Raw genomic sequence first — 12,312 nt, 5'->3', positions numbered from 1 at the left:
GTATGGGAAACCAAACTTGACTTTAACTTTGGCATTTTCTTTATAAAAGTGAAGAGTCTTCAAAAAGCATTTTTCCAAAAGGTACACAAAGTCGTCTTGTATTCAGAACAATAGACTCTTTTACAGCCCACGTGATCAAATAGTTGCACGCGCATTTTGGTAACTAAAGTAGTGGTGTTCCCCAGTGGTTCTAACATGTAGCAACAATATTAGTTTATTTTATATTTATATTATGTATTTGGCCATCTGCTATGTCTTTTATCCACACCACTTTAGTACATGGATCTGGTAACCTGATACCATTTGATAAACTAAAAATAAAATAACTTTCTGTTTCTGTGTTGCTTAATCCACACACGTAGCTTAACGCGCTGCTGATTCTCGCCATACTTCTGTTGCAAAAATGCGCGTGCATACATTGCAACATCAACATTTTGTACAAACAGTAAAAGGGTCTATACATAAGTTCTAAATACAGTAAGTGAACGCTGTAAAAAATTGCTGTAAAAGATTCTACATTCAGCCACTGTTTTCTAACCGGAAACGCAATGTACAGTAGAAATTTGCATTCTGTGTAAAATGTATCAATTTTTGAAAAAGTAGTCCAATTTACAGCACTGTTCTTCACATTTGTTTACTAATATGGTCCACCTGACTACCCAACAGCTGAAATTATAAATCATTATTATAAAAAATATATGTAATAGAAATATATGACATGAGCAAGTAGGCCCCCCTATAAATGTCAACATAATAATGTCAAATAATCTTATTGTCTTATTTTTATTCTGTCAGGTGAGCAACATCCTGAAGCAATTCATGCTTCAACATGTGACTCCAGAGCTACAGAAAGAGTGTAAAGATAAGAGTGCCTTCATCACAGATCCACTGAAAGCTGCTCTCATTATGCTTTATGTGTGGAAACAGTATAAACTTGATTTAGATAAAGGGACTCTCTCTCGTCTCTGCTCGTCCCTCTGTCTGCCATATTTGCCCAAGGATGAATTTCTGTCTTATTGGACTGACATAACAGACTCATTCTCACTAATTACATGGTAAGTTCTAGGGATGTGAAGGGGGTCGCACACCAGACGTGCAGCTCAGCGTCATGTCTAGGACAACAGGCGCTACCTGTAGGCGCCGGTGTGCATATACTCATAGAAAACAATGTGTATATATACTCATAGAGCACAACGGTGTGGTGCTCAGCTGCGCATCCGGTGTGCGACACCCAACCCAAGGGTACACACTGTCAAGTCACTGTTCTGTACGTACCTTGTTTTTATATATTTTTAGCATAGGCTTAGGTCATAGGCTTTGGAAGCAAAACTTTAAAAAAAATTATGATCTTAGTTGATAAGGAGCACTACAATCCACCCGCCTGTTTAAGCATCATAAAATGCATGGCTAGTCAAAATTATATGTATCTATCAAAACAGTGTTAACATCGATTGCGTAATACCACATCTCTAAGTATTAAAAATATAAAATATGACTAATCATTTTTGCAACTGGTACCAGTATGATCGCTTAAAACAATGTAGTAGCACCTGCAAAAAATATGGTCGCAAAATGCTACCATTTGGTTGCAGTCTAGAGCCCTGTAATGTAATGCTGCATTCACGCCAGCCACGGTAGAGGCATCAAGCGCGAGTAATGTCAATGTTAAGTCAATGTAAAGATGCGTTGATGCGCGTCTGGAGGTCTCGTGGCGTGAATAAGGCGTTTAGGGGGGTGTGGTAGACGCTATTCTGCCTCATTCACGTATCAAGTTCGCGCGAATGACGCAAATTAAGCATGGTCGCGGGAAACGTGCGAGTTGAAAAATCTGAACTTTGGAGGAAAAACGTGCCGCATTAACCAATCAGGAGCTTGCTATAGTAGTGACGTGAATACAGGAAGCGAGCAGAGTGGCAAAAGCTCCTCCCATGATGCGAATTTCTGCATGAATGTCTCGCATGAATACAATTTCACGCGCAAATAAAGCGAGTAAACACAATGTTTAAGTGTCCAACTACGCACGAATTGCACATTTTTGCTGCCTCTACCGCATCTGGTGTGAACCCTAATCCTAATTGCAAAGAGTTTATTAGATGTTGAAGTCATTAGCTCAGCAACATTTAACATCAAACTTCATTTTAAGGTTACATTTTGATTACATTCCTTTATAAAGTAGATGTATATGGAGACGTTAAGTCAACTCGCTAGAATTTGTAACAAAGTCCATGTTTGTACAGTAGCTTGTTTTGAGCAAGGGTCTTGATAACATTTATTCCTTTTTCAGCTTACCTGAGATCGTGGTGGCACTGATCAGAACAGTGAGAGGCGACAACATGCCCAGATGGATCATTGTAATCCCACTGCTGCATCTTCTCAAAGGCGCTTCAAAACCATTTGAGCCAGTGTTGAATACAGTAAGCACAAATTATGAGCAAAGCTGGGCTGGCCTGCAAGGACTTAAACCAGCTAATGAACCATCCCTCACGTCTCAAGATCGAAGGTATTAAATCGGTCTATTCAAAAGTAGTTTTCCAAATATTTATATTATTTACCCTGTTACAGCTGAATCTATTAATTTTTAACAGTGCCCTGTTGAATCTCATGAAATCGAATATATATTTGGTGGAGGTGGACAGACTTCTGGCTCGGTCATGGATGTACCTGATGACCATAGATGAGCTGGTGGAGTCCAGCTCCATCATCAGTGCAGAGCTCTTGGACATCCTGCAGGTTTTTACCATGAAATGTCCCATTGACATCTCAATCACAAGTTTCAAAGTGAGTAATATATGATGTATAATCTTTTAAAGATTGGAGTTTGTGAGTAAGAGCAGAGTAAATGTTAAAACAGCAGAGCAATAGCTGACTTTTAATTGCATTTCTAGTGAGAAATTAGTATTGTAGTTGTCAAATATGGGATTAGATATCACAAAGGGGCTTTATGTTTATAATTCCGTTATGCTGCCTATGAAGGCTGTCCGAATGCGTTTCCCAGAAAGGCCTTCATGCCGCTGAAGTCATTGCCTCATGACCCTACAGTCACATTAGCTACAAAAGTGAGGACACCGAGCAGCATGCACTCGCTTGATGGCCGTTTCTTGGCTAGTATCTAAAAGCGGTATCAAAAGTCACTTCAGAGGTATTTTTAAGTTACAAGAACAATGTTTTTTGATTTAAAAGTATTTATTTCTCGATAAAAGTAACAAAATATATGAGATAAAATGACAAACTTATCAGATATATACAGAAATGCGCACTTTCCGCCATCTTGAATTTTTTCTTCGACTCGCGGCACAGACCTACGTCACACTGCCCCTACACTCTGATTGGCAGTTGCTTTGTCGAATCGCTCAGCATTTGCATAAAATAGCCTTCTTGTCTATTTTGGCCCCTTATCGCTGGCAAATGGCCACTCCCATTGAAAAGGAACGGTAGCCTGTTGCTCTGTCTCTTGTGGCTAATGTGACGGGGGGTAAGGCAGCAAGGCAACAAGTAAGGTGACTTAGTTTTCAGACGCAGCCCAGATATTTTTATTAAATTGCCATCAAGTTTTCCTGTTTTAGGCATTTTGTCATGTGACATGCAAGATCTGATAATATTCCACATTATCGATGAGAGCTGATCAGTATGCTGTCATGAATGCTTTAATATATTTGTTTAATTTTTTCTCAGGCTGTTTTTGAAAATCTGGCACACATTCAAAGTCAGTTGCTCGAGCAGAAATACAGGTAAAGTTCTTCATACATTTATAAACTGAACTGTTTCTGTATTTGCATTCAGTTAATTTACTACTACCTGATGAAGTTATTTTTGCCGTCATGTTTCTATAGTAATTTTGGCATCAGGGCCATCATGAAATTAAAGAACCTATTCAGAATTGACTGTTAATGTTTTATAATCCACAGAATCTGGAGCCAAGTTTACAAAAGTTTTCTTAAAGCGGAAGTCCACCCTAAAACAACATTATGCTCCAACACTATATTTCATCACATATATGTAGTTGATTGTGCTGCCATCAAATGTACTAACTCCATATAAAAATTAAAGCTTTTAACTGCTAAAGTAATGGTGAATTGACGGGTTGTCAAATCACTGGAAGAAAAATGCGCGACTACATAATTCTGAACGTTCTAAATGGGGGCGGGTCTTGAGGCGAGATGATTGACAGTTGATGATAACGTTCTTTGATTGACAGCCGCACAGGATGAGCAAAAATTAGCTTGCTTTAAGCCAAATGATGTTTTAGATATTTTGATCATTTTACATGACCTGAGTGAAACTGTGCTGAAAAACAGTACTCGAAATCCTCCTGACGAAAGTGCTGGCTGCGTATTTAAATTTTCGAGTAGTGGTGTGTCAACTGAGGGTCGCGTTGATGTAAACAATAAAAACTCCTGGTGGTCTGAATTTGTTGTCCTTACATCCACATACTGCACAGCTTTTAGTCATCTTTTATCGAGGGTTTTGGTGATTTTTCCCTTCAGAGACGGTTACTGTTTGGTTGGGTTTGTCTGGTGGCCAACTTCAAGTTGACTTGAGTTGATTTGAGAGCAGGTTGAGCGGTAAAAGAAGTTATTAGGCTTGTTCAACTTCATGCGGTGACAGCCGGGTGATGTCAAAGTATCGCGAGAAGGAATTGCGAAATCATACAGATGAATTTGCTTTTAAGATCTTGTAATATTGCAACCGAGGGTTTTACAGGGATAAGCTGAATTGTCAAGTATTAAACTCCCTTCCACTGGAGCAATAGCAGGAAACTGCAGGATCTCTTAAACCTAAATAAAATAAAATCATAATATCTAATTCTAATCAAATGACTTCAGGACTTCAGTCTCCTCAAAAAAAGCTCAAGATGTGTTTCATGCCAAGAGAGGTCAGACTAAATACTGACTGATGCCTGAAGAACACGTTTAGTTCTGAAAATGGTTTTGTTTTTCATTTTGTGTACATATTTCTGTTTTGGATCTTAATAAAAATATTGAAAAATAAATATGGATGGATTTTAAAACTTTGCTAAAATAAACAAAGACTTTTGCACAGTACTGTATATGTTAAATTACTGTTACCTACAATAGAAAACATTTTTACTACAAAATTAAAATGGAGGAATTTAACATGTATGTTTTTATTAGGAATTCTCCGATCAGGATTTTTGCCGGCCGATACCGATCATCAATTTGTTGTCTTCGTGATCGGCCGATACCAATGCCGATACCGTTTTTTTCAAGCTGATATGCAAGCTCTTTGATGACTGTAACTGTTAACATTTTTTCTAGATAAAGTAATATCACAGATGTTAGCTTTGTTATATTACTTGCAGTAATTAGGTATATCATTGTTTTAATAGATAATCAAATAAATTAGCACAACAAATATTTCTTCTGCAAAGAGAAATTTAATATGCCTTTAAAAAGTCTTATGTCTGTTAAAAGTGATGAAAAAAAAACACTTCACAGTCTTAACTGTATGAATTAAACCAACACGCATTCGTATAAAGTACAACAGTTCTTTAGTGAAGAGGAGAGAGTGATTTTATTAAAAGATGAATTAGGTTACTGTAGCTTAAAGGCGTGAGAGAGATTGCTTCGTTTACGTGCACTGATGACTGAAGGCTTCTGTGTGTGCGCGCGCCTGATGTACGTGGACGAGAGCAGCTGTGAGGAAAATGAAAGTTTAAAGGCTCAAAACATTAAAACGCATGCAAATAATAAACGTTCGGTAGATAGATGCGTGTTGTATAGATGGTTTCAGCAGTAATAACATAAACAAGCGGTTTTTATGGTCATCACGTAACTTCCGGTAAAGAATAAATAACTACAAAGTCCTTTTGAAGTAGTTAATTTATATAACAAGCAAAATAAACAACACGTAGGTTACATAGGAACCCCAAAAATGTGTTATTTTTGACAAGGTATTTGTTTAAAAGTTCAGTTTCAGCAACTAGTCAGACCATTTAACAAACAGAAACCAGAAGTAAAGTTCGGACCAGACGCTTATCGCGTCACCGCACATGCGCCCGATGAAACGGTCTATACGCTGTTTGATGGGAATGTGAAGATGCCTCGCGCTATAAGGACCGGAGCGCGTCCTCATAGAAAATGCACTTATCTCTGCAAAGGCAAAGAAAGAAATCCAAATCTGCACGTCGCACCTGAGCAACAGGTTATAAAAATGCTCGCATTGCGTTAAAATGGTCTCTAATTGCAGCCACATTCAGGAGGCCTTTGATGACAAAAGTAAACAGAAAGATTGGTTCATGAGATCGGCAAATTTAGCTAGGACCGATCGAGTTATTTAATGGGGTTATCAGCCGATACCGATCTGCGGCCGATCGATCGGAGCATATTAAAATACTTGCAGATTAAAATGTCCTTGAATTGCATTTCATGAAGCTTAAACTAGATGTCTTTACTTCTCAGTTTTATGTTTTAATATACAGTATGTTAGCATCCACACCAAAGTAAAAGACTGTTATTAGAATGAGTTACATTCCACAAATATGGTGCACTGTGGTGTCCTAATACAGGCACAAATTCATTGTTCTTGTAGCACTTAGAAGATATGTTTGATAAACTGTTATATATCATTATATTAACCTAATAGAAGCGGTTGGCCTACCTACAGTTTTCCCTGGCTAAGACTGTGACCGTATGAAATGGTTTCATGGGGTTTTATTTCAGTAGTTGTCCCAGTGAAGACTATGGCATGCGGTGTCTGCAAGCAGCTTGTAAACTGCTAGAGAAGATCTGCAAAGGAATCCAGGATTACATCTACACAGATAATGTCACTGATATTCCTGTTGCTTGCATGAGCCTAGTGGCATCTATCTCAGAATTTGCTCAGGTACTTCGTTCTGAGACCACGCAATCTTTGTTTTCATTTATTGATTTTTTTTACAAGAATCTTTACAATTTTACCATTATCTCAGTAAGTGTAAATATTTGTTTATCCTTAAGACAATCCAAGCACAACAAACAGGCACTTTTCCTGAAAATATATTTGAATTACTCAACAAGGCCAAAGAAACTGTCAGGGCTTGGATCCAAAAATCTTTCAGGAGAAATCTTTTAAGTAGAAGTTTAAAGTCAGGATTTGACATTGGTTTCACAGCAGAGATTGAGGTAAGAAGAGTACAGTCATACAAACTAATCATTTGTAATGAATGAGTTTGGAATTTAAGATTAATGCATGTTTTGTTCTGATTTACAGATTTGGAACAGCGTTTTAGCCATAGATTTTATGAGCAAGGACTTCACCACAGAATGGAGAGAGACCTTTACAAGAGACTTTGAAGGGAAATTTCAGAAGGTATTAACACCTATTAACACTTTTACGAAATTACCGGCAGGTGGCACAAAGGGAAAGTTTGCATCTTTATGTCATCTACTACACATCTACTACATCTATTCATTTTTTTGATTATTAAAAAACTGTCATAATTTATTCACCCTCATTTTGTTTTAGATCTGTATGAGTTTCCTTATTCTGTTGAACACAAAATAGGATATTTTGATAAATGATGGTAAGCTCACAGCTGATTGTAACCATTGACTTCCATTGTATCTCTTCCTACTATGGAAGTCAATGGTTACAATTAGCTGTGAGCTTACCATCATTTATCAAAATATTTTGATGTTCAACAGAATATAGAAACTCATACAGGTCTAAAATAACATTAGGATAATGGTGTAAATGGTGACAGAATTTTAGTTTTTGGATGAACTATCCCTTTCAGATTAAAGAAAGTAATTTAATATTTTTGTAAAATATAAAATTATAATTACGGAAGTGGTTATTTAACGTTGGCAAGTTTATTCATATGTAGTGGGATTTCGGCTTTAATATTTAACTACATGTAAAGAAAAAAAACCTGAAAACTTCAGGACTGTAAAGTAATCATTTATTCATTAAAGCAAAAATATTGTTTATGGGTTCTTAAAGGATTAGTCAATTTTCTTAAAAAAATCCAGATTATTGACTCACCACCATCCAAAATGTTGATGTCTTTTTTTGTTAAGTCTAGAAGAAATTATTTTTTGAGGAAAATATTCCAGGATTTTTTCTTATTTTAATGTACTTTAATGGACCGCAACACTTAACAGTTTTAATGCAGTTTAAAATTGCAGCTTCAAAGGACTCTAAACGATCTCAAACGAGGCATAAGGGTTTTATCTAACGAAACGATTGTCATTATTGACAAGAAAAAAAATGCACTTTTAAACCACAACTTCTCGTCTATCTCCGGTCCTGTGACGCGCCAGAGCGACCTCATGTAATTCCGTAGTGACGTAGAAAGGTCACGTGTTACATATATAAAGCGCACATTTGTGGACCATTGTAAACAATAAACTGACACAAAGACATTAATTAGTATCATTCCACATACAACAACGTCAGAATGATCCTCTTTCTTCACACTTATAAACACTGGTACGTAGACCTCTTGACGTGATGATGTTTTGTGTGAGGTCGCGCTGGCGCATAGATGAGATAGATGAGAAGTTGTGGATTAAAAGTGCATATTTTTTATTTTTCTTGTCAAAAAAGACAATCGTTTCATTAGTTAAGACCCTTATGCCTTGTTTGGGATCGTTTAGAGTCCTTTGAAACTCTGTTGAAAAAACTGTTAAGTGTTGGGGACCATTAAAGTCCATTAAAATGAGAAAAATCCTGAAATGTTTTCCTTAAAAAACATAATTTCTTCTTGACTGAACAAAGAAAGACATGGATGACATGGTGGTGAGTAAATTATCTGGATTGTTTTTTTTTTTTTTTTGAAGAAAGTGGACTAATCCTTTAAACACTTTATTTTCAGTAGTCTAGTACAAGGTATACAGAATAATTTCTGTTAACCTTTACGTTGTTGTCATGCACTGGTGAGACACAAGTTTGATCCAAATGCAGATTTTATTGAGCGTTATCCACATACAGGCAAGGTCCAACAACCAGGCAATTAATAACATCAGAGGTAATTCAAAACAGAGTAATATATCCAGACATAGGTCAGGGCAGGCAGCAAACAATCATATATGGTACACAGGCATGGGTCAAAAACTAATAGAAACAGAACAGAATGATAGGATAAGCACTCTGTATGCAGACGGTGCTAACAATACTTCGCAATGTGATTGAGTGTGAGCATGGTATATATAGTCTAGATAATGGCAAACAGGAAACAGGTGTGGTGATGACTAGTGCAAGGGATGATGGTTAATGAAGTCCTGAGGCAGATGAATGGCTGAAACCTCTGAAGGCCAGCAGAGGGCGCCATGATGGCTATCATTACAGTTGTATACAACTTTTCTAATCTGATTTCTACTCCCAAATAATTTTTTGTCACGTCAAATGTTAAATGTTTTTTTTTAAATCTCCTATTGTAGTTTAATGAAAATTTAAATTTGGGCTATGAAAGTTTTTGGACTATGACAATTTTTATTCAGTTGTAAAATGTTCAATCCTAAATAAAAACTGTTTTTTACTAATTTTAGGAAGATCATATTGATCAAATCGAGGTTTACTGCTCAAAGATTGAAGAACTAAATGACTCCACATCCCATTTAGTGAGCAGTGTTGAAAAGTGTGCTCTCCAAGCTGTTACCATAATATGCCAGGTAAACATCTTTAACTGTTTTCACTGACATTGTGAGTTATTCAGAATCACAAATGTATTCATCAAATAATTTACTAAGTCAATGAAATAAAATTAACTGAAAACTAAATCCTGGTCTTGTTTGATGGCTGTTTATCTGTATTGTAGCAAAATAATTTAGTTGCTGGCTTGCAAAGCATAAAGGATGTGTTGTGCTGCTTGCTTTTCATTGATTTTAGTGTTTGCATGGTTTTGTCTTAGCAATTAATTTAATGATAGGCTGCATAAATGTCATATAACAGCTGTTACTTGATGTATATACCGTATTTTTGGAAGGCTAAATCTGAAGGGAAACTACTTGACAGACTCAGTAATTTCCGGGTAAACTGGAAATTTGGAAAGCTTGTGTCTACGATCATCCTAAAGTCCTGGCCAAAAGATGCCAAAGGAGTCTATGTGGAGGAAGAAGAAGCTGTTCTCCAGCATCTCCTGAACTGGACAGCAGCCAAAAACATCTTTCAGCTTCATGGTATTTCAATAGTTTCTCTCCACATGCTTTTATTACACTACATTCACATTAGTGCATTTTCGTTTTAAAACTCATTACTTTGTAATGGTCATGCTTAGCATACACACTACTCCTCGTAAACAGAGACTTTGTAATGCTGCAGACCCTGTTTTTCTTTTTAAGCACATTGCGTGTTTATTTATGACACAAACACTAGAAGTACTACGCTGTTATAAAATGTAAGCACACTAATAGAACCCGGGCCTTACAGTTAACAAGGCAAACCGAGATGATGCAATATATATTTACATCTTTGCTTTGCAGGTGCGAATGAACAACTGATCAATCAGCTCTCTGAAGAGGCTAAGGAGAAATTTGCAATAGCAACCTCATTGTTTACAGACATTTTAAATCGACTTGTCATAGGGAAAATCAAGATCAAACTTCTCAATCACATCATGGACAACAAGAGTGTTTTCTTAGAGCTACTTGCTTTAGGTAAGACATTCATCTAGGCCCAGTGTCAGATATGAATTTTGATTATTGAAAACTGGTTTACCAGTGTTTTCCACAGGATTTTGAGAGACTTGTGGCGGTGATGACGTCACATGCTAATTAGCATATATATGACGTCATCACGTTTGCGTTTGATCGAGTGTTCGCACCTGAAATATATTTCACTTCTACTCTTTGATCTGTCACATTATATTGCATTTAAACACAACTGAATGCTATTGTCAGACATAAAATGAGTAGACTATAAAATGGTTACTAAACACGACCCAGTAACGCCTCATGTTTAATCCAACTGCTGCTAAAATCCTGATTTATAAACGCGACATCGTCTGACAAAATTACCATACATTTACATCGAAGCCTTACTGCTGTTACGTTTCTCATCAATGTCTTGTTATGAGCCCTTTTTTATTTTAAATGTGAGTGTTATTTGTCGCGTATAGCGCAGACAATTCGGTGCAAATTCTGAAATTTACCACATTATAGAGAGGGAAAGAATGGGTGTGTGTGTGGGAAACACGAATGCTAACCTTTCGTCAATTCATGATAAACTCGATCAGCCATATTCTCTGTCAGTAAAATTTGTGACTGTTGGCATTTACACGACAAATAAAGTATACAGAGGCATGGACATTGAAAACACAACCACCTTTTCAATGTTATGTGAGAGAGAGGCGCGTGAACAGTAAAATGGAAATGGAAATCATGAAAAATCTATTCATGGCGGCCAGTGTTGATTTCGTGGTGGTGCGCCACAAGTAAATCAATGTATGGGAAACACTGGGTTTAATATAAAGTGAGAAGTCATGATCTTGCTGTTTTTCCAGACTGTTTTTCTGAAAATATTCAATTTACGGACACCAAAACAATGAGGAGGCTTCTTGAGTCTAGACAAGAGGAGGTGGAGGCCCTTCACCATGAGCGAAATTTGGTGGATGTTCTCATTACAATGTGCAACAGCTTACAGGAGCATGTTATAGGTATATATTTATTAATTGCTTGGCAAAAAAAAAAACTTTAAAAGAATACAAATAATAAAAAAATACTAAATATGTACTCTCTTTCAGTTGATGTTAAAGGGTTGGAAGTCAAACAACATATTGACATTGATGAAATGGATCTGGACAGCTTCATGGATGTTCACATATTGAATCAAAATCCTTCAGAGAAGTCTGGGGTAGTCACATACTTTGAGCTTGATGAAGGTGTGCGAAATATGGCAACGGTTCTGCACACCTATAAAGACAGCTACATTTTTAAAATGTGTTGGGTGAAACAGGCTGAAGAGTTTGCAAAGACTGCTGATGAAGATGATGATGATGATGAGGAGGAACCAGCAGAAAACCCATTGTTAATGACAGTACCAAAGATTCATGGTTGTATATTTGGGAAATGTTACAATAAATACAAAGCCATATATGCAAAACTCAAAGACGGTAGCATGGCTTTTGAAGAAGTTGATGTGATATTCAAAGCATACATGGGAAAATATGAAGATCTGGCAGTGGATGTCAAAAACATGTGCAGTCTTGATCCCTGTGATGATCAGCAGTGGATACAGAGGCGAATCCATCAGATTGAGCAGTTTCATGAGCTTTATCTGGCAGTAGAGTTAGCTCAGGTGGTCATGAGAGTCAAACAGACACTCTGCCTACAAGGAGACTTCAAAGTCCTAGAGAAGTTGCTTGTTACTGTAAGT

At 36.9% G+C, this 12,312-nt stretch overlaps 1 protein-coding gene across 1 annotated transcript in view; it reads left to right on the top strand.

The window, feature by feature from the left end:
- The window catches only part of LOC135744877 (E3 ubiquitin-protein ligase rnf213-alpha-like), a 93,263-nt gene that overhangs the window by 37,674 nt on the left and 43,277 nt on the right, over positions 1-12,312 (top strand). Inside the window, exons 9-20 of the mRNA XM_065263257.2 lie at positions 796-1,055; positions 2,285-2,500; positions 2,586-2,778; positions 3,673-3,728; positions 6,684-6,843; positions 6,957-7,121; positions 7,210-7,308; positions 9,489-9,611; positions 9,926-10,118; positions 10,422-10,595; positions 11,441-11,593; positions 11,681-12,306. Coding sequence (XP_065119329.1) covers positions 796-1,055; positions 2,285-2,500; positions 2,586-2,778; positions 3,673-3,728; positions 6,684-6,843; positions 6,957-7,121; positions 7,210-7,308; positions 9,489-9,611; positions 9,926-10,118; positions 10,422-10,595; positions 11,441-11,593; positions 11,681-12,306 — 2,418 coding nt within the window. The remainder of the gene's footprint in view (positions 1-795; positions 1,056-2,284; positions 2,501-2,585; positions 2,779-3,672; positions 3,729-6,683; positions 6,844-6,956; positions 7,122-7,209; positions 7,309-9,488; positions 9,612-9,925; positions 10,119-10,421; positions 10,596-11,440; positions 11,594-11,680; positions 12,307-12,312) is intronic.

Source organism: Paramisgurnus dabryanus, chromosome 3 (assembly GCF_030506205.2).
Source record: "Paramisgurnus dabryanus chromosome 3, PD_genome_1.1, whole genome shotgun sequence".
Classification (NCBI taxonomy): Eukaryota; Metazoa; Chordata; class Actinopteri; order Cypriniformes; family Cobitidae; genus Paramisgurnus; species Paramisgurnus dabryanus.
Note: the sequence above shows the minus strand (reverse complement) of the source record. Positions and strands in the feature narration are given on the sequence as shown.